The sequence below is a fragment of the Chiroxiphia lanceolata genome, chromosome 7, assembly GCF_009829145.1.
Source record: "Chiroxiphia lanceolata isolate bChiLan1 chromosome 7, bChiLan1.pri, whole genome shotgun sequence".
Lineage (NCBI taxonomy): Eukaryota > Metazoa > Chordata > Aves > Passeriformes > Pipridae > Chiroxiphia > Chiroxiphia lanceolata.
This window is the reverse complement of record NC_045643.1, coordinates 19468287-19495005: the sequence shown is the minus strand read 5'-3', so window position 1 is coordinate 19495005 and position 26719 is coordinate 19468287. Positions and strand designations below refer to the sequence as shown.

The 26719-nt window shown below is 36.6% G+C and overlaps 1 protein-coding gene and 1 long non-coding RNA gene across 2 annotated transcripts in view; one reads left to right on the top strand and one right to left on the bottom strand.

Moving 5' to 3' along the window:
- The window catches only part of UBR3 (ubiquitin protein ligase E3 component n-recognin 3), a 104658-nt gene extending 78258 nt beyond the window's left edge, over positions 1-26400 (top strand). The window contains 9 exon segments of the mRNA XM_032693887.1: positions 2999-3104; positions 10941-11041; positions 16510-16634; positions 17695-17802; positions 18293-18403; positions 19243-19419; positions 21035-21244; positions 22762-22901; positions 23519-26400. Coding sequence (XP_032549778.1) covers positions 2999-3104; positions 10941-11041; positions 16510-16634; positions 17695-17802; positions 18293-18403; positions 19243-19419; positions 21035-21244; positions 22762-22901; positions 23519-23636 — 1196 coding nt within the window. The 3' untranslated portion in view covers positions 23637-26400.
- On the bottom strand, positions 16631-18483 carry LOC116789748. Its single transcript, XR_004358142.1, has 2 exons — positions 18256-18483; positions 16631-16990 (listed from the first exon to the last, which is right to left on the bottom strand). It is a non-coding gene; the product is annotated as an uncharacterized LOC116789748 (long non-coding RNA).
- Positions 26401-26719: the final 319 nt, after the last annotated feature.

Here is a 26719-nt window from a genome sequence, read left to right as displayed (position 1 = left end):
GAGGAGGATCATATTCAATTTTTTTCACCATTTACTTCTCATGATTTGTTATCAGTATACCTGTAGTTCTTGTTTTGTTGTGACTTCGTAATTTTCATTCCTTAATGTTGTTGCTGCTGCACTTTCTGAAATTATTCTTCCTACAAAATTCACTTTTACAAATGTTCTTTTGGTGACTCTGAGCTACAGCCAGGCCCTGCCTTTCCCCCTTACAAAGGTGGGCTCTCCTGGAGAGAATGGAAGACAGACTGTGAGTGGCAGAGCAGCTTGGGGTGCCTGGTGGGGTTATGGCCTTGCATGCCAGTCTTCACAAGTCTGGGCAAGGTTGTTGATTGTGGACCATTGTCATGGTAATGTTTTGCTGATACTTTTCAAAAAACAATTGCGTGTATTCTAAAGGTTCCAAGTAGTGTATAAGAAAATGAGAGGGCAGACTGTATTTTATGTTTTGGAATTATGCATTCTCACAAATACACAGGAAAGACCCTCTGGTCTTCCTTTGGCCCAAGGCAGGTTTCTACTAGTCCCTCAGGCATAAGGACATGGTGAGCACCTAAGTTTGGCATAAACCAAGCTGCCAGTTCTCGATTTCCAGTGCTCTGGTGTTTCCCTGCTGTTTCTCCAGTAACTCATAGTCACAGTAGGTGGGAGGTAAGGCGACTGGAGTCACCGTGGTGTAGAACAGATCCACCTTGATGTGTGCTCCCCACGCTGCTGTGGTGCCTCAGGGGCAGCGCCGCCCCATGAGGGGCACTGGGACCGGGGACCTTCCCGTGCCCATCGTGCGGCCTTGTGGAGGAGCCAGAGCTGCGGAATCGCAGACAGAAAGTACCGTCTTACAGGCTGCTGACGGCATTTGGCTGGGCACAGGCAGGCAGCGTTAGTGCGTCTTGATGCTGTAAATGTTACACACTTGGAGACTACAAATAAATTCTCCAGTGCTAGGATTTGATGCTTGCCTAATTTCGTATTAGTAAAAGCTCAAGAGAAAGCTGTTAAAGGAGCAGAGGATGAATTAATACAATTAATGAACAATTATTAATTTTTTTTTCATTTGCACAGTTGCTCATTTCTGTTTGAGGCAAGAAGCAGTTGAGAATAAAAACCCCATTCGTTTTAGTGAACAGACAAGAGGGAAGGAACAGATACCTTCATGAGTTTCCTTCCAAATAAAACCTGCTTGATTTTTTTTATTATTTTGATAAAATATAACTGTAATTTCAGGTTTTGAACTCTATCACAAAGCAGTGTTTTGCTAAGAATCTCTTGCCAGAAGAGATGACTTATGTTGTCCTCATTGACTGTTTTTATTCAGAAAGCAGGTGACAGCTATCAATTCCAATGCCTCTACATCTCCATTATTTTACAACCCCAGGAGCTAATACAGCCCTGAGGCTCTGGCAGTCAACTGACTTCATCATGCGACTCTTTTGGCCATTGCATACCTCTAGTAATTGTCTATTTATGGAAATAAATTAATAGCTGCTATTTCTACTTTAAAAAGACGACCAGTGAGTCTGTAGGTTGAGCAAGTGGGTTGTAGAGAGAAAGGAGAGAGATTAAGAGAGAAAGCAGCAAAGGGATCAATTGAAAGAATAAGAGGGGTGGAGGGGAAAGATGTTGTCAAGATGCTAGGGGGAAAAAGTTAAAATAAAAGGGAGGAAGGAAGCAGGGTCCCAGAAAAGTGAACAGGAGAAACAGACATGGCAGCAAATAGCAAGATAGAGTGTCACAGGAGGAAAAATAGTGAGCAAAATTGTGGGAAATGATGATATTTAAAATACTGAAATATAAACTATAAAGATAAAAAAAGATGTGTTTTTCTCCAAACTGTAACTGTAGTATAAGCACAGAAAAAGAAGTGAAGTCTGAGTCCCTAATAGTCCTGATCTAGTTGAAGATGTCCCTGCTCATTGCAGGGTACTTGGACCAGATGACCTTTAAAGGTCTCTTCCAACTCAAACCATTCTGTGTTTCTTATTGCATATGCATCTCTGAAAATGCTGTCAACATAGATGGTGCTTGCCTTCTTGGATTGCTTAAGGGAAGAAAAGATTAGATGTTAACTTTATTTGTCTTGATCATATGATCCATAGAGAAATGAAAACTGTGCATTTTAATAGAAGATATTGCAGTAAACTTCCATGAATAATTATGCATCCTTTGTTTGAAAAATTCTGCAAGTGTTTTGCAAATTATATTTTTTATACAGTGACTGTACAGAAGGTTTTGAATTAGTGAATATCAGTAAACTTTGCCTGCAGGTTGTATGGACAAATCTCTGATGTTATAAAGACTGTCGCTACTTTAGCATCCTTGATGTGTGGTCAGACGTTTGTTGGGTTTGGATTTTTTTTCCCTCATCCAAAAGTTTCCTACAAAATAATCAAAAGAAGGCACAAGGAATAATAATAACCTTTTAAGAATGAAGAGCTAAAGTGATCCTACTGTAGGCTGTAACTTCTAGCAACTTTGGGTTAATTTCAAATATGTTGTGCACAGAACTTAATTGTGGGAGAGGGAAATAAAAGCTGTGCGATAAAAGTATATCAGGCTCTGTTTAGAAGAAGTGTTTAGGAAATCATGGCTTCTGGCACAAACTGGAGAGGGAAGTGAAGTAACCTTAGCAACTTAACAGCATATGAAACAGGATTTTTTTAGAAGGCCTGAAATTAGGTACATGGAGCACCAAAACAACTGAGATCTGACCAAAGCTTTCTAAACGGCCTTTCTCTGTCTCAGAATTTTGGGAGAGAAAAAAAGGGCATTTTTCCTTATGCATGCCTATGGTCACTGCCTTCTATTGAAATCTTACTTCTCTTCAAAATCTTATTTTAAAAACAAATAAATACATAATAAAAATATATTTATGACAGTACCAGCTTACTTGAAATGAGATGACAGACTTTTCAGATTCTTGAAATACATGATGGCAATTTAATGTGAAATACTTTGTATCATTGTTTATAATAATCAGCAATTTGTCTTCACCTTTCAGATCAGCTGTTCCACGTATTGGCCATGCACATGCGCCTCTACAGTATAGACTCTGCATACAATCCCTGGAGAAAACTAACCCAGCCGATGCAGGATAAAAATTCAGAGCAAGTATTTTAATTTACCCAATATCAGTTTTACCTGGTGAAAGAAACATCCTTACAGAGGCACTTTGGGTAACTTTCTGTCTTAATTTAAATTCTCTGTGAGGTAGGCTGCTGAACTTAACGTCTAAAAATTTTGTGTATGAATTTGTAAAAATAAATTTTCCAATTTCTTTTACATAAGAATCTGACACATACCAGTTTTGAGTTGAATTTTAAATACACCTCTTGCAAGCTTAAGCACATGCAAATTGAATATTATTTGGGTAAGTGGATAGTGCACTGCTTTTCTTGATATGGATGCTACACAAAATTTACATTGAGATTAAGCTGAGAAATAGTTTATTGAAAGGTGAGCAATGATTAACAGCTGTTACAGAAATAATGTAAGTAGGCATTTATATGTGAGAAATAATTCTATTTTAAGCTAAAAATTTTCCTCTTGCTTATTATTTTAAACAAGTTACTTACCTGAGTTTGCTTTTAAGGCATCACCTTACATACACAGGTGTACAAGGATTAACAGTATAATAAATGGAACAATGTATCTGTGTTCTGCAAGGACTCATCTTCCTTCTTGACTTAAGACCCATCACTTTTCAGATTCTACCTTGATGATGAGAAGAAAGGTTTGTTGCCCAAAACCAGATTATCGTTTTTCCTCATAAGAGGAAAACAGTAGATTGTTTTGGTTTTTGCTCTTGGCACCTTAAGCATCTTCTTCATACTAAGCTCTACATTTTGTAGCTTGCAGTAATGTCGAAAGACTGACTTTTTAGTGTCTGTCCAGCTGCGTGTTTGTCAGTGTGTTTCTGGAAGCCTGAGGTGGAAAGTGTCATGTGATTTCAAAAACTGATCTAGACAAATGGTGCCGCAATCCTAATTGCAAATGGGGGGGGAATTATTAAAACAACTGGTTTTGCTTCTGTTTTGAGATTTTACTCTTTGTCCTCTTGGGCTCGGGTTTCTTTTTGCAATGAACATCAGATTATTGCAGTAATTAAACTGTATTAACAGGTTAGTTTATGAACCATTAGCAGAACAAAGCCTTAAGGATTTCATAACCTGAAACCTATGCTATTCAGCATGTATTCACACCACTTTGGGGATCTGTTTTCATGTGATTCTGATTGAGACCTGACCTAGATTGAGCAATGGGGCAAAGTTAATAAATTTTGTGGATGGTTGACTGAGTTATATGAGGCAAAATTAAGATCATGTTGATAGGCTGTTGACAGAATAGCTGTGGGACTGATCATGCACTTCTCATTTTGGCATTTTAAGAGCTTACTGACTTTGGAAGCAGCTCTTAACAGAGGGGGCTTACAGACTTGATGGAATTCGCCGTGCATTGGTCATATCAAGGGTAGATTGCTGCAAGTTAGATGTCATTGGGCAATATTTTGAATAATTTGATGGTACTGTAGACTGAATGGCTTCTTGGCAGGGAGTGTTGCATGTTGGGAATGCATTTGAGCAGTTCTCATGTTTTCTGCATTGGTTTTCAATATTTCTTGGTAGACTTGATGATACTGGTTTGGCACAAAGTCCCATAGGAAGCTACAACTGAGATATCATCCATTTTGCCATGTAATAGTTTACTTTTGAGATGCACAGATGCAGTCGAGCTGGAATGTTTTTGCTCACTCCTTGGAATATTTTTCCTACCTTAGTCTGCAGGCCCCAGAATGCTTCAAAGGAGACAATTTGAGGATGTTTTTAATGCATAAATTAGAGCATAAAATGAATATTTGTAATTATATTGTAGAAGTTTGAAGCAGTAGTTTCACTTGAAGATGGCAAGTTTCACTTGAAGATTGGTGTGTATGATCTAATTGCACACTTTTTAGAGTCACACAGCCTTTTGAGAAATACAGAACAGCAAATTTTTTCAGGTACAGGGAAGAGTGCTCAGAGCACTTAGAAAGTGACATGCTGCAGTAAACTGAAGCTTAAGAGGACGGTGGAGAAATAGTCACTGCAGATTTTAGATGTGGATGTCACTCTGCTGTTTTGAAGCTAACCCTCTGAATCATCAGCCTGACTGGCATGATACTTCAGGCAAAAACTTGTTAAAAAAAAAAAATGTCTGAGAGGAAAAGATCTATGTTATGACTACATTACTATGATTCCAAACAATTTAACTTCAGGAAAATCACAGAAGCAAAATAAGTTTAAACTAACATGCTATATTTTTCTGTTTAATTTTCGACCTAAAATTAGTATTTCAGTTGAAAGCAGTTTTCCAGAGAAGCTAGTTCCATCTTCATTTATTTAAAAAGATAATTTTCAAAACTGAACAAACAACAAAACCCCCAACCTGCGAAAATCTGTGGAATGCAAGTGCCGTTATCTTTTCACCCTTATTTAATTGTAGCTCTTTTATTTAAATATACATAAATATTTACAGTAAAAACCACCCAGGTGCAGAACTCACAATTTTATCTTAATTTTCCACAACCCAGCTATCATTCTTAATAAATAATGCCTTAGATTTCATGCGTCTGGTAGAGCTGAACAAAGTAACTTGTAAAGACTCACAGAATTGCTCCACTGTACTTCCCAAGGCCACTGGTTTTGTCCAGTGTCTTTTACAGCTGTACCTAGATCTTCCTGTAGCTGAAAATGGCAACTGAAAGGAAAGATAAGGAGGAGCTCATGCAGCCCCACAGCAATGTAAAATAGAAATAAGGAAATCTTGAGCAAGGAGATACCTTATCAAAAAGGACCTAAATAATGTGTACTGTTTGAAAGAAGAGAGGGGAAAAAGATAAAGCTAAGTCTGAACTGTGAATGGTGTAGTGGATTATTTCCCCAATGGAGTTCATGTTGCAAAATTTGATGTACACTTGGTCCCACAGGCCATATTTAAGTAAATTGTTCTTCTAGGGATAGGTCTGGTTTCAGTGGTGATCAAATAAACAATTATTGTGGTGCAAGGGGAGAATAATAGCTTCTGGCAGGGGGCAGGGAAGGAGCAGCTAGAGGCAATAATTACTAAACTCAGATGTGAATTTAATGGACTAGTCCAACTAGCCAGAGTTTTAGGAACAACAAACATGAAATAAAAGGATAAACATTTTTTTAAAAATTTGAATCTCTATGAAGGCTGAAGTTTTCATGTCTGTTTTGACAGACAAAATATGTCAGCATAGAATGATTCAGTAAAACATTAAGGATCTTTGCAGTGGAAGCACTTGGAGGGGGGAACTGTAGGATAAACTGAAATGCTGGGTTATTTTTACTGCAGCGTTTTGCTGATGTTTCACTCTAAGCTAGATTGCTTCAGTGATTGTTTGTAGTGTCATACTGGGGCAACAAACTGCAGCTCAGGGATAGGAATGAGCAACTCTGCGTAGGAACCTCTTAAGTCACATCTCCGTCACAGAAACTGTTGGGAAATGGGGAAGAAACTCACAGTTTTTATGAAGAGGAGTCAGTAGGGTTTAGTTAAGGTTGCAAGAAGTGGTATATACATACACATGCTGCAACAGGACCTGTGTGATCTATTCAAACACAAATCCTGCCTGAAACAGCAGTCTCTCAGGACATGTGTTATAGTACGTAGGTTTTGACAGTAGTGCCAGTTTTGAGAGTACTTGCTCTTGGCTGTTTCTTCCTTCCCATATACTGGAGCTCACCATCTGCTTCATCTGTGCTGATGTAGCTTGGGCAGGCTGCATCATGAACAAAGTCAAGCAATTAATCCATGTTTTAAAAAGGTTAATTTGAATGAGTTAGGGAATAGGTGACAAGGGACCACCAGGGGCACAGTGGTAAAAGAATGGGAGATGTCTAATGTTAGTACTGGCAGTGAATGTACAATGAGAAAAACTGACCTGCTGTAAAATCTGCTGAGATACAAGGAAGAGCAAATCTGAAATCGTGATTAGATCCTAGAGTGAAGCCAGAATAAATAGTAGAATTCTACTTACAGTGAGCATCAGAAGCTGTGTATTAGTTTGACCTTTCTGCAGGCTGTAGAAATCCTGTGAATTCTGAAGAAAATATAGATTTGCTCTGGTCGATGAAGCCTTTGTTTAGGTGTATCTGTATCCCTGTGTCTCAGATTTTCTGTATCTGACAGTTTGAAGTGATGTGAGGCTCAAAACTTAATTGAATGTCTGACTTTATAATTAGTTGGAGTTAGCATCAACCAGAAACTTTTAAGTGTCTCTGGTTGAGAGAAGAGGGAATGAGGAGCATATATGTAAGGAATGGCCATTAGCAAAATGCTGCTTGCTTCAGAGTAGAACAGTTTCCTGTTCCTCTGTATCCATTCCCAAAGAAGTGATTCCTGCATAACATCTCTCTGGAGGACAATGGAGAACACAGAGGCAGAGTTGCTCAGCGGGCAGCTGATAGGCAGCTCTGGCACTGGCACAGAGAGAGGTACAGCCCAATTACCTTGGGCTGGAGGAGAGATCAGTTCCATAGAGAAAGCAGAGCAATGCATTTTTTATTTTAGTACATGTTTATATTGCACTGTGTAGTTTATTTTCACTTCCAGCTCCCTTTTTTAAATGGATACAGCATACAGCTGTTATACATTTGAATCATTTTGTATTACTTTGGTCCTGTCTGCAATTGTAGTTACTTTCTTTTTATTCATTGCTTCTGTGCCACAATTTTTATGAAGTCAGATTTATCAAGCTTTTACATATGCACTGGGGATTAACAGAATGGACAATTTCCACAAAACACATTTCTAAACACATTTTATAAATTTAGTTTCAGTGTCATAATGAAGAACTTGCTTAGGCTCTTATGGAATGACAGAGCAGTTTTTAAGTGCTTCATGTGCTGCAGCACTTGATGTAAGCGAAAGCTGCTTATCTAAACCCCTGACATTTAATGTAGCTTTGCTTCTCAATTCATATGAACCGAATAAATTAGAAAAATAATTCCCTTGGTCCTGCATGTGAAAATGAGTTCATTTATTTGTGATGTTGCCAGTCAGTCATGGTATTCTGTATATATATTTCCTGATTTTGACAGAACTGGTATTTGACCTAATTGTTACACAACTATTAAATGATATTGATGTTGATACCTCTGTCAGAAAGAGGTGTTCAACTAGATATTACCAGAGGGAGTAGGGATTTTTTTAATGTTATTCCAAATTAAATTTGCCCCAAAATTTATATATTAATTAAGAATTAAAGGTGAGAAGTAATTTAAGGGGTATCCATGGTTTTAAAGTCATTACATAATGAAGGTAGTTTTTCAGTGTCATAGATCATAAAATAGAGCTAGCTGTAAGCAAAAGTAGGACTGGAGAGACATAGTGAGATAAGCATCTTTGTGGCATGTATAATTTTGAAAATGAGACTTGGCAGTATGATACAAATTTTTACCCCCTTTTTCTTCTTTAGAATTCAATATACTGATTTTTAGAATATTTGGGCTTTTGTTTTGGAGGCTCACATATATAAATATGTATATTTATGTATATTACAGAGTTTTGAAACAATAATCGTATTAAACGATTGATTATAGCAAAAGGGTTATAGATGGTGTTTATTCTATAGCTGTTGGGGTTCATTAATTCAAAAGGACCAGTGAGACCATGTTTTCTGTGACTTCATTTTAGAAGACCAGTCAGCCTTAAGAGGAGTTCAGTCTTCACTATTGAATGTTCAAATTCAGCTCAACTGACTCTGTGTGTATCTGTTAACATTGCGGGTTTGTTTTTTTAATTCAATATACAGAGAATCATAAAGATACGACCAAAAGTGTTCTTCTAATCCTCCTCTTGTATGACTGCTTCTGTGTGTTAAAATTCATATCACAGATGACTCCTGGTGGTGCCTTATGTAGAGAGAAGTCTGAGTCTTCATGACAGGTAACTGTGTAGAGAGGGTCTCCTTCCAAAATTAGCATCATGTTTATGTGCCTCAGAGATGATTAGCTGGTTGAGTCCCCAAAGCTGTTAGAGAGTGCTAAGGATCCTGTGTATGCACCCACATCCCACCACATGTGGGCAACCTTTTCCAGTATGTGGTCTGCAAGAGCTCAGTTTGTGCCATGTGTGTGATGGATGGCACCAGGGGAGAGTTGGTGCTTTCATGGAGGCATCAACTCAGCTAAAGGAGTAGTCTGTGCCAGCTCGATGAGAGTTGGATCAGAGAAAGGATTTGGTGCTCTTGGAAGCGAGGCAATAATTGGACACAACAGTAGTTAACCAGCTGTGCTCTGAAAGGGCAGAGCTGAGACAGAGGAGGGCTTGACTGTCTTGCTGTATGTTTCTTTCCTCCACCAGATTCTGTTTGTACAGAGATTGGGCACTTGCTGTAGGATTTAAGAAAACCTCCCTGGGAAACTGTGGTTCATGGTGTCTTGCAGAACAACCAAATGGAGGAGAGTGAGGCTGTGCTTTTGGGGGTACATCTTAATAAGGATGTATTTATATTTTCAGTACAACTGTCGAGCACTTCCTCAGTTGTGGTTTACCTGCAGGACAGTTAAAATTGCTATACCAATTCATGTACCAAAGCATGAAGCTAACCTTGAAACTGTAGCAGGTGGATATATTTTGATTTCCTGACATTCTCAGGTGGTTTTTGTGGAGGGCTCAGTGAAGTGCCACATGGTGTAGAGGCCTATGGCTGCCCTAAATAGGGGAAGCTCCTACCAGGAGGGGAAGAATTGTTTTTCCTGCAGTTTCTGACCAGTGAGAAGAATGACAAAAGAGAAGGAAAGAAAGATGAAAAAGCCTAAGGAGCGATAGAAAATGCCCTTCCAGAAGGACAGCATTTCAGTCACGGGGCAGAAGGAACTCACAGCCTGTGATGCTTTCCTTTGCACCACTGCTGTCTGTCTGTGAGAAGCTGTAGAGGACTCTGTTTTGCATGGGAGATTTGAGTCAGTTGGACTAGGACTGCACAGACAGGACTAGACTGCACTGCTACAGCTCCTGTAGCACAGATAACCAGCAACCAGCACTGTTTGCAAATGGGAACAAGAACCCAAACAGCTCCTTCTGTCGCACGTGTTGCAGAAGGGGAAAGATGACAAGGGAGAATGTGTACCATGTTGTACCAGCTTGAGATCTCCATTACACTCCATATTAGTTAGAGGGGAGAATGATTTTTAACCATTTGATTTTTTTGCCATTTGACTCAGTTGTTGAACCTGAAGAATAATGTTGTTTGGAATTTTGTTGGATAGTGCTACACAAAGCTAGAAAACTACTATCTCTCCTATCTGCAAGCATTTTCTGCCTTTAAGTATGGGACTACAAGGTGATGTTATGTCATTCAGTGAATCTGGATGGTTCAAAAGTTTGCAGTATCTCTGTGCTTATTTGCTGTCCTTCTAGCCATATGGGGTTTTTAATAAAGATTGTGTGTAAAATTGCATAATCCCACCTGTCATGGTTTCTTGAGCCTTCATTTCTTTACGTGAAGGAAATTTTCTATATAAGGAAGTATATTTTCTAAGGTCTCTGTTTTCCAGGAGGCACAGTTCTTGTAACATTAAAAGCAATTTGAGGATTCGTTATTGTTACAGCATGGATATATATATATATTTGTTAAATGCCATACTTTTGTAAACCAATTAAATTGTTTGAGTGTTCCTTGACACTCTACATAGACATGAGTTCAGGCAGTTTTGAAAAGTTTTAAAACACTGTAATAAGAATCAGGTGCCCAAGTGATAACTTCCTCATGAGTTATTGCATGAGTAACATTAAATGGTTTTAATATTGAGATCAGTTAGCAAATTGTCAGGTACTTGGCTTCTATAAGCTTGATCTCAAATGTAATACTACTTAAAATAAAATATGAAAATGGGTTTATAGTATCAGAAGTGATTTTCTTTTGGTTTTATTTCCAGGCTGGTAAGTGAAGAGCTGCCAGAAGTTCCTGTGCTTTACAGAGACGTCTCATCCCTTTTGCTTATCCAGATTTTAACCATGCCTCAACCATTGCACAAAGGTATGTTAGAAAAATATATATACTTAAATTATTATGTAAATGAGGCTGCATTCGTGATGATTCTCAGGATGGTAAATCATAGCTGGTCTACTGTTTATTCTAAAATAATGTTTCTGCCTTATCTACAAAAGATGGCATTGAACAGAAATTTTGTTCTGGGTTGACAGCTTTATCTGTGTCCCCTGTCTTTTTACCTTATCAGTCAGCTATTCATTAAAGATACCAGAGCTGAGCAAAAACTATTAAGTATTTCTACTGAAGGAAAAGTGTCCTTTATTTGACCTTCATCTCTTTGCTTAAGGGGGCAGCTCAATACTTGAACTGAGTGCCTAAGGGTGAAAGATTGTAATTTAATTTGAATTTCAGAGTTTAAATTGCAGCAGTCTTGCATAAGAAGAGGTCATATATGAAGATAATAACTGCTGTAATGCACTAACTTCAATAGAGGCAGTATATAGTATAATTGTGAATATTAAAGAACTAAATTTTTCATTACTAAAATCAAACCTGTCTAAAAACCTAAATTTCTTTTTCTTTGTAAAAGGAACAACTGAACCTGGTTCATCTTGCTAATAGACAGTGTATGTTCCAGAATAGGGGTTAGTTCAGACCTCTGGTCTCTGGCTTGATTATTTATAATGATACATTTATTTTAAAATGAGGACAAACAAAACAAGTATCACTTTACTACTTCACTGACCACAAACAGAATATCTCCTTAGGGATCTGTGTAGCAATTTTGATATCTACTGAGTTTTGTTAATTTTTGAATAGGAGCTGTTCTGCTCTTGACATATACACCTAAGTTATGATGTATAGTAGAAATTCTGTTTCCCCTTAAGAGGAGTCCTCACTATTGAATGTTCAAATTCAGCTCAAGGGACTCTGTGTGTATCTGTTAACATTGCAAGTTTGTTTTTTTAATTCAATATACAGAGAATCATAGAATTATTTAGGTAGGGAAAGACCTTTAAGATCATTGAATCCAACTGTTAAGTACATGTTTGGGGATTAAGTATGTCCAATAGATTATTAGAATAAGAAAATATGAAAAGAATAAAAAACTTTTGCATAGGAAGGCTATTGTCAAAAATATACTTTTTTTATTTTTTAAACTACAGTTTAACTTAACTTTATTGAAAGGACTTAATAAAATCAGTAAATAAAAGTTTAAGGAGGCTAACATCTGAAATTCAGGGAAGGGAGTGTTGAAGCCAAAGTACAAACCAGTGGTCTCTTTGTAGTCAATATTCAAGCATGGAATAGCACCATTTATGAAAGTATACTTATCCTAGAAGAGACAACATCCAATTAATATTAAGGCATCCTATGGAGAATTCTGGGAAAAGCCACATATCAACAGCACGTTTTGCCTTTGCTCTTAGGTTTACCATATGTTACAGTTGAAAGAGAAATGGCAAGTGGCAGAAAGTAGATGAATGTAACCAGTTCAAATCTATGAAGCATTAAATTGGAAATAAATTGCCATTTATCTTCTTAATTTTTGTTTTGCCCAAATATAGCAAATTTGTTTAGAACTTTTACAACGTGTGTGTAGGTCACAGAGTCAAATTCGATATCATTAATTCTTGGTAGAGGGCTGAGGCATAAGTAAGGTAAAATGGCTTGTGCAGTGTCACATGACAGGCACAAGGTCACTGATAGGGGCGAACAAAATCTGTCTGCTCCTACTGCTTCCTGAACTGTCCGTGCTGCTTTGGCATTGTGGTGGGGTGCAGGAACTGTGGACTTGGCTGTACAATGATATACAGACAGCAGGTGGATGCCTCTGTGTATTGACAGATATTTCCAGATATATTCTTTAGCAATAGACTTAACTGTATTGCCCTATGTCCTTACAGGAAACTAGAACTGGTCATCAAATACTACATCTCTTTCGTGTTTGTACTCAAAATCTGTTTTGTTGACACTGTGTTTTGTTAAGAACACTGAGTGCTCTGTAAGAAGGGCTCAAACCTCGTCTCTTGCCCTTCAGATGTAGCCCTGGGAATTGCATTAACTACCCTATTAACTGTTGGATAGGTGGTATCTTTTTCAATCTGGCATCGATTAAAGCAATAAAAATGTCATTACTGTTCAGCCTCTTCATTCAGAGGAGAAAATTGATCTGAACCCATCAGAAAGAGTGAAGACTACTATGGAAAAAACGTCGTGGAGATCAGAGCATTTACAAACATTAACCAATTTACAGAGGAGGGAATGAGGATGATAGTGTTTACCTCCTGTGTAGTGTAGCTGGCAAAATAAACGTTGTGTTCAAGATACTAAAACCATTTGTGAAAATTTTTTTTTGTTTGAGTTTCACATTAGAACATGGACAGAGGTTTTACAGGCTTCAAATGTTCAGCATTTTGAAATTGTATAAGGCTAGATAAATAATAATCCATATAAAGAGTTTCTTCTTCAGTTCTGTGGCAGTTGTGCAGAGGATGGACAGTGTTCATGGTATGGTGGATTGGGACTCTACAAAACAAAGATTTTGGGTTTAGCTCCTTTCTTACAGAAATAGCAAATGGTGGTGTATGTACAGAAATGGAGAGAGTGGCTTGGTGGTTATCAGAACTTAAATCTGTCCTTGTAAATTGAATTCAACACCCCCCCACCAGTCCTTTCTGCAATGCAATTTCTGGATGTTAAAGAAGTAGTTTAATTAAAATTGGACGTTCTACTTTGTTACCATCAATTGTAAAAAGTTTTATTTTCCCTGCACCTGTCTTGGGACTCCCAAGTCCAGATTTCTAGAAGTGTAGAGTGTTTGTAGCTTGTGATTTCAGTTTCTGCGTTGCATTGAATATAAAAAAATATCATTATAAATGAGTACTTAAAAACTGGGGTCTGGGTGAACAGGAGTGAACCTGAGGCCAGTAGGTGCATAGAATTGGTGGTCAGTGGGCCAGCAGTGGCCTGGTGCTGTGCTTGGTGCCACACATGCCAGGAGGGCCACAAAGCAGTGCAGGCATTTGCCATCAGGCTGTTACACAGCCTGGCATTGCTCTGACAGGCTACAGGGCTGCTGTGACAAGATCCAGGATTTGGGCATCGTGAATGTGTTCCAGCTTGAAATCTGATTTTGAGAGTTTAGCCCAGCTTCTTTGAACTGTGGGAAAGGTTTTCTTCTCTAGTTGTAAAACCTAAATTCAACCCCTCTTTTCTGTAATTCTTATAGGGTTCAGTTGCTGAAGAATCTAACCTGAATGTTCTGACAGATTCTTTTTCTATGAAGTTTCACTAACATGCAACAAAAATGCAGCAAGCAGCACTCAGTCGAACACTAGCACTTCTCTTTAATGATTGGATAAGGTTCTTGACTAAATATAGAATGGATGTAATCAACTTGAATAGTATCCAGTTTCAGTGTCGAAGCTGAAAAATTTATCTGTATCCTGGAACTTTAATATACCTTTCAAGGATTATCTGAAGTTCAGTGCTGTCTTCCTTTGTTCTGAAGTCGATTTTCAAATAACAGTTTAAGCTTTAGATCAGGAGGAGTATTTTTCAAAGGTTATTTATACAAAGATCTCCTTCCAAATTCACTGAAAAAGGTCCTATGTCCTTAATTTTGCTTTTTTAGAATTTTAAAAATGTAATAGTTTTATGGGGTGCAAAGACACGCAGTGTTGAGCACTGTAAGCACCTGAGCAGAACTCCAAGATGAAGTGGGCTGTGGCAGGTTGGTGCCTGTTGACCAGCGGTCTGGCTTTGCTGCTCTAAGTGCAGTGGTTTTCATTCTTGCTTTCACTGTGCAAAGTTGATTTCTGTCGCTTGTGCCTGCTGTTGATGGGGACAGAACTCAGTACTTGAACTCAGTTCTAGCTATTGATTACAGCCTGTATCTCAGATCAAAGGGGCAATTTTTACAATTCTGAGTGTGCATGTGGTTTAATCTTGGATTTTTCAGTCCCAGAAGATTTCCTGAGAGCTTGCCTGCTATTATTCCTCAGGAGTAGGATTGTTAAGAAAATGGAGGCTTCAGCAGAGGAAAAAAATACGGCCAAGAAATCTCGTGGGATCTGGTGAATTCTCCTTCTGGAGAAATGTGGAGAGGATATATCAGTATAATGCTACCTGCTCTAGAGTGGGGGGCATGAAGTATAGCAGCATTTGTGTCATGTTTAACACAAGGCTCCATAGGAAGATAATACAGAAAAAAGACCACTTTTAATTATATAATAACAAATGATCTTTTAGGTGCTTAAACTGTGCTTATAGTTTATGTTCAGTGACAGTAAAAAGTTTCAAAAGCCATGTCTGCATTGATTTGTTACATAAACAAGCAATTGTTATTTCACAAATTTAATTATGTACTCAAGTCCTAGCTGTGTGTGTTTTGATATTAGATAGAAGAAAGGAGAAGCAAGGTGTTTTGTTTTCCTTACCTCGTTCTCATTTCCACATATGAAGCTTGTTTAAATCCTTTGGGAAAAAAGAATGAATTCGACCCAGTTTTTGTGAGGTGCTTATGCAAATAAAATTGTTTTGCTTGACTTCAAAGCCTGAGAGGACTTCTTAAAACCCTCATTTTTGTCTACATTGTTTTAGATATATGTTACAGTTATGTTTTTGCTTAAGGAATGGTGTAAGTTATGATAGAAATTTCTTTGATCTGCTTAGATTTGAAAACAAAATAGATAATTTGGGATGGGAAATACAACCTAAAGTAAAAAGATAAAAAAGGATTGCTACCATATCTTCATTTCAGAGAACGATCGCTTTTTTTCCTGTTCCAATTTTAGGAAGTCTTATTTTGCTTCTGTTGCTAGCTTCCCCAAAAAGATTTCAAAGCCTTTCTCCTGCAGCCTAGCTGTAGGAGATAATAATCCTTTAAATGTTACAAAAAATCGTAAGGATCTTTGAAAGTAAGGTAAGTTCTAAAGTGACAGCCTGCCTTTTGTCCTCCTTCTGTGTGCACGTGAGGTCCAGTACATACTCAGGCATGTTTTGCAACAAGTCTGGTATGGCTGGATCCATATCTGGAAGTGAAGGGGTAGAAACTGAAGTACACTGAATGTCCTTGTTGTGATTTCTTTGGGAACTTAACTCTTCCAGTATTTGTATGAATTTCACTTACCCCAGATGGGTACCAGAAGAGATGGTAGGATATGCATTTGCTTACATCTACAGTAATCAGTAGCTTAACTTGTTGTAACCTTTGGACAAAATAGAATTTTGGAGTATCACCAGGTCACTTGGAGGAAGTCCCTGCTGATCAGGATTAAGATAACTGTACAGAGCAGTGGAAAATTACTTGCCTTGTGTTTGTTCTGTTCACTATGGCTTCCAAGTCATTTCTGAAAGCCAGTAAATAAATGTTGTTCTGTATGTTTTGAGGGGTTGTTCTTTTTGTTTGCTCTTCATTTGAGAACAACACTTCCATAACTAGAGTCTCTGTAATCATTATATTTGCTAAAAATATCAAGTGTTTAAAAATTACTTTCTTTGTTTTACAGAACACTTCACCTGCATTATAAAAGTGCTGTTCACTTTATTGTATACTCAAGCCTTGGCAGCAATTTCTGTTAAATGTGGTGCTGAAGATAGGCTGGCATGGAAAGAGGCAGGAGCTCTGAAAAAGGTTGGTTAGTTTATTAAAACATTTACGAAATTTTGCTTATGTATTTCTGGTAGGAATGTAACAGGTGCTTCTGCTTTCCATGTAATAATTTGTTTCTGCTTCACAGAAGTCCACTGTTTTGTTTCTGGGTGTGCAATTTTTGCAAGTTTCGGTATGTGATGAGACGTAAAAGCTTCTCAATGAATATAGTTCCAAAACTGACTTTCAGATTTAAGTCTGTATCTCTATCCTTTCAATCTTGACTTTGTTGCAATGATTTTGAGTAAGTGCAGCTTTCCTTCCTGTGAAATTGAAGCCTTCCTGGATAAACCGTGGTGGTTGCTCTGATGGACTCCTTTCCTGGAAAAGCAGGCAACCTTGTTGGTGGAGAAAAAAGCTTCTTGACTTTTCCAACTCGTTTTTGCTATTTGTGGCCAGCTATATACATTTCTCTCACTATGTGGTCTAGAGTGCTCATGTGATGAAGAGACAGAGAAGATTTGTCACTATTGTTTCCTTGCCTTTTGCTAGTATTTACAAGTAAAGTGAGGGCACATCTTTCTACTTCTATATACTTTCCATCTGTAGTAAATATTGTTTACTCCAGACGCAACTTTGCATTTTCTGATAGGCTCAATTCAACTTAAAATATATAGCAAGTGTTTTTTCATTCATTCTGGTTGGTATGTTTTAGAAAATTACTTTTTAAAAAAAAAGTACTTGCATTAGAATTCAAATTCTGTCAAAACATGATGTGTATCCGTGAAGTGATTCTTTCTAATTTTAAAGTAAGCATTTTATTTACTCACAGAAAAAACATGAGAAATGCAAACATTATAAAAGTGCTTTCATGTAACAGTTTAGAGTATATGTAATTCAAGTAGCAGTTCATATTTCACTTGAGCTAAATGCCGTCCCTTTCTGTAGAATTATATATTTTTTTTTTTTATGCAGTACGTATCTTTGAACGTCAAAATTCATGTGTTGATCAAAGGAAATATACTTCATTGCTCTTACTTGTACAGCAACATTTTCTCCTTTTCATGACCAGTACTTTTTGGATTTCTTTTCTTATTTGCAGAATACATCCAGTGGAGAAAAATCTTGGGAAGTATTGCTGGGTCATGTGATTAGTGAGCTGTCTAAGGGGAAGATATATGAAGAAGGAGACACTGAAGAATTAGCAGTGGTATTGGCAATTTTCTGGAGAACTTAACCAGCATGTCCCCTGGAAGTATTTTGGCCTCGTTCTAATGATTTTTCTCTGATCTTGCTAAAGACTTACAGTACAAGTCTTTATTTTCTAGATCAAAGCATATCCCTTTGGGACAGTTTGCATGTGCAAATTTTTCTTTTAAGAATATCAGATGGGGCCACTACTGCATTGAGAAAGTTATTGACAAATACTTCTTATAATTATGGGGTTTAATAATATGTATGGATTTTAATCATATGCCTTTCAGAAAGATGGAAAAGTGAATATTTAAATAGAAACCCCATTTGTTGAGGGGGAAAGAAAACCTACAGAGGTCTTTCAGATTATTAGTAAAATGCTGGCCTTTGGAATGTATGTTTGATGCAGTATAGTATGCTTAAAAATATTTGGTTCATACTGAAGTTTCTTACCTAGGAGATAACTTACCTGGGACAGAATTTAGTAATTGCTTCCTGCCCTGTAGGTAAATCCAGATTCTGTAGAGCGCGATCTGCAGCAGTTCTGCCTGCCTTTCCTCAGGATCACAAGCCTTCTTCAACACCATCTTTTTGGAGTGGATTTGCCTAGTTGTCAGGTACAGAATGAGAGGGCCCCACCCAAATGTTTCAATCTAAAAGCTAGAAGTCAAAAAATGAGACACAAAGGTGTCTTTTTCATGGTATATTTTTTAAATCGTATTTTATATCACTGCTGTGCAGCATTTTTTGTCTTCTATAAATTTGTTTTCAATGTGGTTTTCAAAAAAATGGTACTATATTCTTAAACTTCAGCAAATTCATGCTTATTTAATTAGGTCATAGGTGCTTGTCTCCTAAAATACCAACATACTTTTTAAAACTTGTCCAGCGTTTGCAGAGATGGCATAATTTTCACAGAGAATGGATTCAGTCCTGATTTTGCTTAATGCCTGTTAATACTTGGACTTCATTCTCAGAGGCATTGCATCAGCAGACAATTATGTTTAAGTTCCATGACTAATTTAAGTAGAGTTTTCTGTGGGTCAGCTCCCTCATTTCCTTGCCTCAACATCATCATCTCTGTAAAATAGCTACAAGCCAGTTTGGGGTGCTGAACAGGAAAAAAATTATTGTGGAGTCTGGGGCTTTCTTGTTTCATTTGTGGGGTTTGGATTTGAGGTTTTGTGGGGGTTTTGGTTTAGGGTTTTTTTTTGGGGGGAGGGAGGTTTGGTTTGGTTTGAGTTTTTTTGCTGACCATTTTTCTTGTGTTTCAAGAGTTCAGTTTGTGGTGATCCAGGAAAACCTGAACCTATCCTATGTCTCTGAACATGAATATTAGTATCTTAGTACTAGAATATCTTTACTTTTTTCTTGAAATAGATATATTTTTAATAAACTGTTTAAAAATTCGGACTGTAGGTATTAATCTAAACTTCTCTGATTTTATACTAAAAAGGAAGAGGAAGAATTCACAGTTCTTGCAAGCTGCCTGGGTCTGTTACCAGCTTTTCAGTCAGCTCACCAGTTCACCAGTGCCTCTTGTCTCGATTGGCCAGTGCCAGCATTTGACATGATATCACAGTGGTGCTCAGAATTGGCTTCATTTGCTGATAGACATCCAGATCAAGTAAAGGTATGTAGCAAAATTACTTCTTCCAAAATAGCCTCAATGTGGAAGCAGCTATTTATTGCTTGATTCATTATGCACATGTACTGTTGTTTTGGATAAGGATCTGAGGATATAACTTATAAGTGAGAGAGAAATTGTAATGAGAAATATTAGTGGATGTGGATTGAATTGGTTAAAAACAGGAAGAAGAAAACCCATCTGGTTTTTATATGATTGCTGGACACAGAAAATTGGAATGCTATCCCTAGGTGATACTAAATGTCTTCTGCACCTGTAGCCACTCAAGAACATGTAGTAGAAACTTTGTCTTTTAAGAAAATACATATCAGAAGTTTTTCTTGCCTGTTAGACATCATCAATATTTTTTCATTATCGATATTGCATTTCAGTTGCAATACTGAAAAAGATGAAAAGGATAAAAGCTTTTTTAATAGTTGACTGATAAAAGATGATACATTTTCTCTGAAGGGTAAAGAAATAATACCAAGATTTGAATTCGTGCAACTGGAATAATTAGTTTTGAAATAGAAATGTTTTGACATGAGACCATTTTTTTCATAACAAAGTTTCATCTCAACAATTCAAGTCCCCCTCTCATAAGTTTATGGTGTCAGAGGCAAGCCAGATGCATTCTTTACTCTGCAACGTGATCTGCACCTGTGAAAATTTGAATACTCAGATTAATCTCAAAATACAGTTGCTGCCAATCTGATAGGCGTTTGAGATAGATTGCAGTGAAACTGATACCATTCTTTCCATGATTGAAAAGGAACCAGGTACAAATGCAGTATTTCTTTTTTTTTTTCTTTTTTGCAAGTTAAGTTTCAAGGTCAAACACTCTTCAAAAAAATTTTGCACCTTGCAGAAAAGATCCCATCTGACTGCTGTGCCCATCAATTACAAACTCAGTAAAAATGACTATGTTGAAGGAAAACACATTACTGTTTAAAAAAATCACAACAAACAAAAAAAACCACCAACATAAAATGGACAGTGTTTATAAGAGCAAATGAGAAGAGTTAGGCTTTCAAAGCAGTATTTAGGTAGTGCCTGTCTTACCAAAACTTGTGAGTTTTGGTTATGTTCTTAATGGTCTCAAAATTTGTGTGCAACACAGTTTTGAAAAACAGGCAGATGTCTTCAGATATCATTTACAGAGCCTAACTTCAGTTCTGTTTTTGAAAGTTTAAGTCTAAATTTTATCTGGGAAACAGGTTTTATATTCCAGGTCAGGATTTTGAAGTAGGACGTTGATATTACTAAGCTAACAGTGTAGGGAGTGAGAGTCTTCCCTGTCGATCACTCGTAGTCCTCTTGTTTTAGCTGTGAAGATTTTTGCATTTAAAAGGTGTCACATTTATAGAAAACATCCTTGGGAAAAGGCTTGTGCCCATTTTGCACCTGTTACAAAAGATGAAATGTGACTGCAGTTGGGCAGGGTGATCAGCCAGGAGCAGGTGACTATTGCAAGGTGATATTTGACTTCTAAATTTGTGAAATGCAAAAAAAATGATAGATTTTTAAGCTGCATACTTCTTTTCTTTGGTATTTTCTTTTCTTAGAAATACAAATGCTTAAACAAATGCACAGAACTGATATATTCTTATTTTATTTGTAGGCTTTGCTTATCCAGGAGCCTAAATGGGACTTGCCACGCCTCCTTCAGTTGCCTGAGAATTATAATACTATTTTTCAGTATTATCACAGAAAGACTTGTTCTGTTTGTACCAAGGTTCCTAAAGATCCTGCTGTTTGTCTAGTTTGTGGTACTTTTGTATGCTTGAAAGGACTGTGTTGCAAACAACAGAGTTACTGTGAATGTGTACTGGTAAGAGAGAGTTAATTCAAATTTTATAATTGATTTTCCCACTCATTAATAGTTTTTAATTCCATTGCTCAATTTGGATGGTTTTCTTTTCAAAATGTGTTTATATAATCATAGAATCGTTTGGGTTGGAAGGGATCTTTAAAGTCTAACCCCTAGTGATACAGTTTAGTGCTTATTTCTGATGGATAGACAGAGACTGGATTCTGAAGAACAATTTACTTGCATAGCAACCTATTTAACCTTTTTATAAAAGTCTTACAAAGCCATTGTGTGTTATGTTGACACATGGTTTTGATTCATAGCCAGTTGAAATTTGTTTACATTCTGATTGTTCATATATCATCTTAATTTTCCTGTTTTGTTTCTTTGCTTTCTGCATATGTAGAATATCAATATGTGATTGGATTGAGTGCTTTCTGATACACCTGACCACCTACTAGTGATCTACAGACTATAAGTGTTGTTTTAAGGTTTTCAACTTTTTCAGCAGCAAAGTTTTCTAGTCAGCATATATATAAGTTCTTTGAGGAGCCCGAGTTGGACAACATCTAGTGTTGTTTTTCTGACTACAATAAAAGTTTGCTTTGATAGCTGTTCTCTTTATTCCATAGAAGAGTTAGAGGAAGGCAAACTTCATGGCCTTTACAAAACTGTGAAAGGAATTTGTTAGATATTCACAAGTGGGGCATAAAATCAAATCAAAGAAATTTCAAAGGAATCTTGGACCATTTTGAAATTGTTTGAACTCACGTTTCTCTCTCATAATGCTAATATTGTAGAAGAAGAAGGAGTGGGCAAAATTTAAAATAGAATTTACAGTTATATTTAAGGTGTCAAGTTTAATGAAAACAGAAAGCTATAAAAAAATCTATATAATTAAATAATTTTTGTTATAGTTGATTGTATTATAGCTCCTAGTTGTAATAAAACCATATAGGAAGAGGGCATTTTTTAATTGCTAAAATGAGTTGGTGAGTACAGATCTTTCATAGAGATGAAAGACATTGAAAAAAGCAAGAATTATTAAAACTTGGTACTAGATTTTTAGAGACATAGACTAGATCTGTCAGCGTGGATAGAGAAAGCAAATGTTTAACAATACAAACTGTTGTAAAAGAGGTAATATTAAGGTTTTTTGAATACTTTCTCCTATTCTTGCCATCTGTGGAAAATGCTTGGTAATCCTATATAATTTTCTGTACAACAACAAATTGGAAATATTGTAGAGAATATTTTTGCTTATTTTTGTAATTCATTTTTACATGATAACAAATATCCTCCCTTTTTGAGTAGGGAATGGCTTTTGCATACAGATGTTGTTATGGCAGCACAAGACACTGAATTCTGGTTTGGAGGGAGATTTTGGGGCAGGCCATCAGTTACCAAATTAGTTCTTAGTAAATAATGTGTGCATGTTATTCGAAGCAAAACTAAGTACTATTTTTTAAATTCTTTCTGTTATAAAGACACTAACAGAATCTTTTCACTCTTGCCTTTCTACACCTGTAATGTTACAGCATTCTCAAAACTGTGGAGCTGGGACAGGAATATTTCTTTTGATTAACGCATCTGTTATCATCATCATAAGAGGCCATCGGTTTTGCCTTTGGGGTTCTGTTTATCTAGATGCACATGGTGAAGAAGACAGAGATCTTAGGTAATGTTTTCATTACAAGTATGTTTCATTGTTGCCGCCACTGTGTATTGTCTGTTACGTCATGTGACATGCAGTAACAGACAATAATAGATCTCTACCTTCCTTGTGTGGAAGAATGGAAAATCCCCATTTACTGAAAGTTGGACTGACTTTTTTCCTTTGGCTTTTGGGAGTTTTTTTGGCCTAAAGGTGGTGTAATCGTGATCTTTGAGTTACACACCTGGCACCCAATAGAGAGATTCCTATGTTGCCATTCCCAATGACAGTCAATTGAGTCTTGCACTGGGAAACACTTGTCTTCCAAAGGTGTTGTTTGGCCTTTAATCAAACAATGCAGTTGGACTCCAGTGTTGGGAAGGAGCATAACTTTCAAAATACTCATGGCCAAGAAAACAAGTGATGGTTTCTGGAGTCTGCTATCCAGTGTGAGGAAGAGAAGTCCCAGCAGTTATCCTATTAAAAGCAAAACTGAAAGCCCCTCACCAATAAAAATGTACGTTTCCCCTGTGAAAAAAAGTTTTATGAATACCGTTTGTTGATTATATAATGAAGCATATTTCTATTTATTTGGTATATTAACCATTTGTTTTCTTCTTTTATTTTTTTCCCCTCTCCAGGCGTGGTAAACCCCTCTACATATGCAAGGAAAGATACAAAGTTCTTGAGCAGCAGTGGGTGTCTCATACTTTTGATCATATCAATAAAAGATGGGGGCCACATTATAATGGCTTGTAAATCATCATCATCATCATCATCTACACACCATATCACTGCTGTTACCATGAATGAATGCATCGTGACTGACAATAGCTTTAACCGAATGGGAGTTTGGCTCTTTGGCGCGGGGTGAAGTGGGGTATGGGCGTAAAAGGGAAATGGAACTTTGTAAACATGTGAAATCTTTGCAAAACGAGCTGTTGTTGCTACTAAAGAATGATATAATAATTGAAATTAAATCCTCAAAATGGTGTGAGCAATCTGATTGCACTCAGTAGTCCATTTTGCTTGTGTTTTTTTAAAGCCCATTATTGTTAAGAAGCACAAATTTTACTTAGAATTATTTAGAGACTCCAGGGGTAGCTGTCAGGTTTTTATTTTTCTCTGCATGGAGTTGTTTTTAGCAATTTTTGCTGAAACTGTGTATATGTCTACTACATTTACTAAATATGTTGGATAAAATTTCTTTGCCTTTTTTGTGTTGGCTTCAGGTTTTTGCTTGATACGCATTTGTAATTAGGCAGGTCTGTAAAACGATTGTGAGACTGCATGGTAACAATTGGTATGAAAGCTGAATTTTAAAGAGAATTTCACTTATAAGAGGTCTATTGAAATATTTCAGGCATTACTGAAAATGTATGCATTCTCAGGAAATTCATAATTTTTTTTCTCCATGAATAAATGAAATAGCTGTACATTAGGTTTCTTATTGCTCTTAATCTAATCCAGAACACACATTCTGTCTTCTTTTTTTTTTCAGAAAGGAGATTTTTTTCATATAAATTGAATAAACTTTTAGTGATAACATACAGAAACATAACATACAGAAATTGCTGTATATAGAGAATTTGTATGGTGCCCAACATAGCAGATCCCAGTTATAAGCATAATGACCATAAGCCTCCTGTCACTCCAAACCAGATGTGTGTTTCAGAACAATTGGATTGGGAATGTGCAGGCTATTCTGAAAGTGAAACATAATTTTGTACCTCTGCTGTCATTTCAGGAGGTTCCTCTATATTGTATTTGTTTAAAGTAATCACTGTTCTTTCTGCTTGGTTTCCTAAAAAAGGAAAAATAAATAAAGAGAAAGATCAACAGAGGTAGCCTGGATGAACAACCAATGCATGTGCAGCCTCACTGGATGAATGCCAAAAGAGTTTATGCTTAGAGGACTAAGAAATTCATGAGAACAGGCATGACTGGGCTAAACCCCACAGTGTAAGTAGGTAGGAAAGATTGTAGTTAAAATACTGGTATGTAATATATTGCTACTAATGTTTTTCACAAGTGTTGGACATTCGTTGGCTATTTCATACAGTACTACCAAGCAGTTCCTGGTAGTTTTGACTTTCATAGCTTGAGTGTAAAATAAAATTTATATGTGTAAAATAAAAACATCTTATGATAAAACCACATATACAAAGAAAAGAGTTCCCCAGTGGAAGTCATTATCTAGTGAAAAGTGTATAGGGGAAATAAAATTACTGTATAGCAATCAAGAACAGACTGAAGGAAAAGTAAGTAAATACAATGAGTTTTTCTGAATACCTGCAATTCGAAAACCCTACAATAAAGGATGCTGGTTTTTATACATACATATAAATATATATATATTTCAAAAATATTACAGTACTTCCTGTAAGATTAGAATTACTCTGTTTCACCGACTAAATGGCTGTCTTTTCCAAAATAGTACTTTTTTGATACTGTATTATAAGTTCTGCCTGTGATATTTTTGCATTGCTCATTATGAATATCAGGCCATTTTGTAAATGTGGTTAAAGAGCAAAAAGATTCTTTACATTGCCAGCATAACATTATTACAGGGCTCCTGAACTTGAGTACATCTATAGTTTGAAGCTCCAATGCTATATATACAAGAGATAATGTGTCCGAAATTTGATTACTGTGTTTTATTTAAAATGGAATGTTCTCTGGTTGTGCATATGGATGTGAAGTAAAACTATTAGCCTTAACTTTAACATCTGGGTATTTCATAGTGTTTATTATAGTACCGGTGAATTAGTCACCAGTCGATTTAAAAACAACAACAACAACAACAAATTACTTGGTTGAAAAATTGTACTTGAATATCCTTGCATGCTGCTAAACAAGAATTTTTATTTCCCCCATAACTTTTTTAATCCTACTTTGTTAAGCTAACCTTGAGAAATAACAGGTCCAAACTAGAGTGGTGTGTGCGTGTATTACTCAAATATTCTGGTGTGATATCCTGTATGAATGATCATTTAAGTACAGTACATTACTGTAGAATCTAAATCAACCTTGATAACACATCAGAAGATTATAAAACTAGGAATACAGTAATCGGCATTGTAAGATATGTTAATAAAAGTCTACTGTCAATCTGTGTGTTCATGAATTTTTTTTCTCTCTACCTCAGTCATCCAAAATGACATTGAATTCCACCCAATAGCCAGGCAATTATTTAAATATTGAAAGCTTATGCATGCAAAGTACTTTGCATAGAGAGTAAACCTGGTATGTGTTTTAATTTGTTACTTACACACAGTCATGTATTTTGTATTAGTAATTTGGATTATTTTACTTGTAGGTATAGCACTTAAAGTTGTGCTTAATTTTATGCCAGCTATTACAGCATTGCTGCTGCAAAATGCTGAAGTTAAAATGTTGAGAAACTGTACTTCTGGGATAACTGTGCTTGATCTTTTCTGTCAAATCTGTTTCTGGAATAACTATTTCTTCAATGAATGTACATATTTACGTATTAAATTTTTCCTTTTCTTTTGACCTTTGAGAAATTTGGTGAAACAGTTGTCTTTTTGATCTTGACCTGTGGATAACAGCATCTGTCACCATCAGTGGTGGCCTAAAATTGTCAGTGAATATTTTCATCATCCCTGCAACAGGAATCTTGCGTAACTCACAGTATTTCACAAGGAAATTACATTTTTTCTTTAAAAACAGGATATTTTCCTGCAGTATCCAACAAATGTTGTTCTTTCAGAGTCCCACAAGATCAGTTTGTGTTGTGTGTATAGTTGCCAGAGGAGGCTGAGTTTTGTGCTTATCTTCATAGGAGTTAGATCTAATTTTCATCTAACCCAGATTCTGCA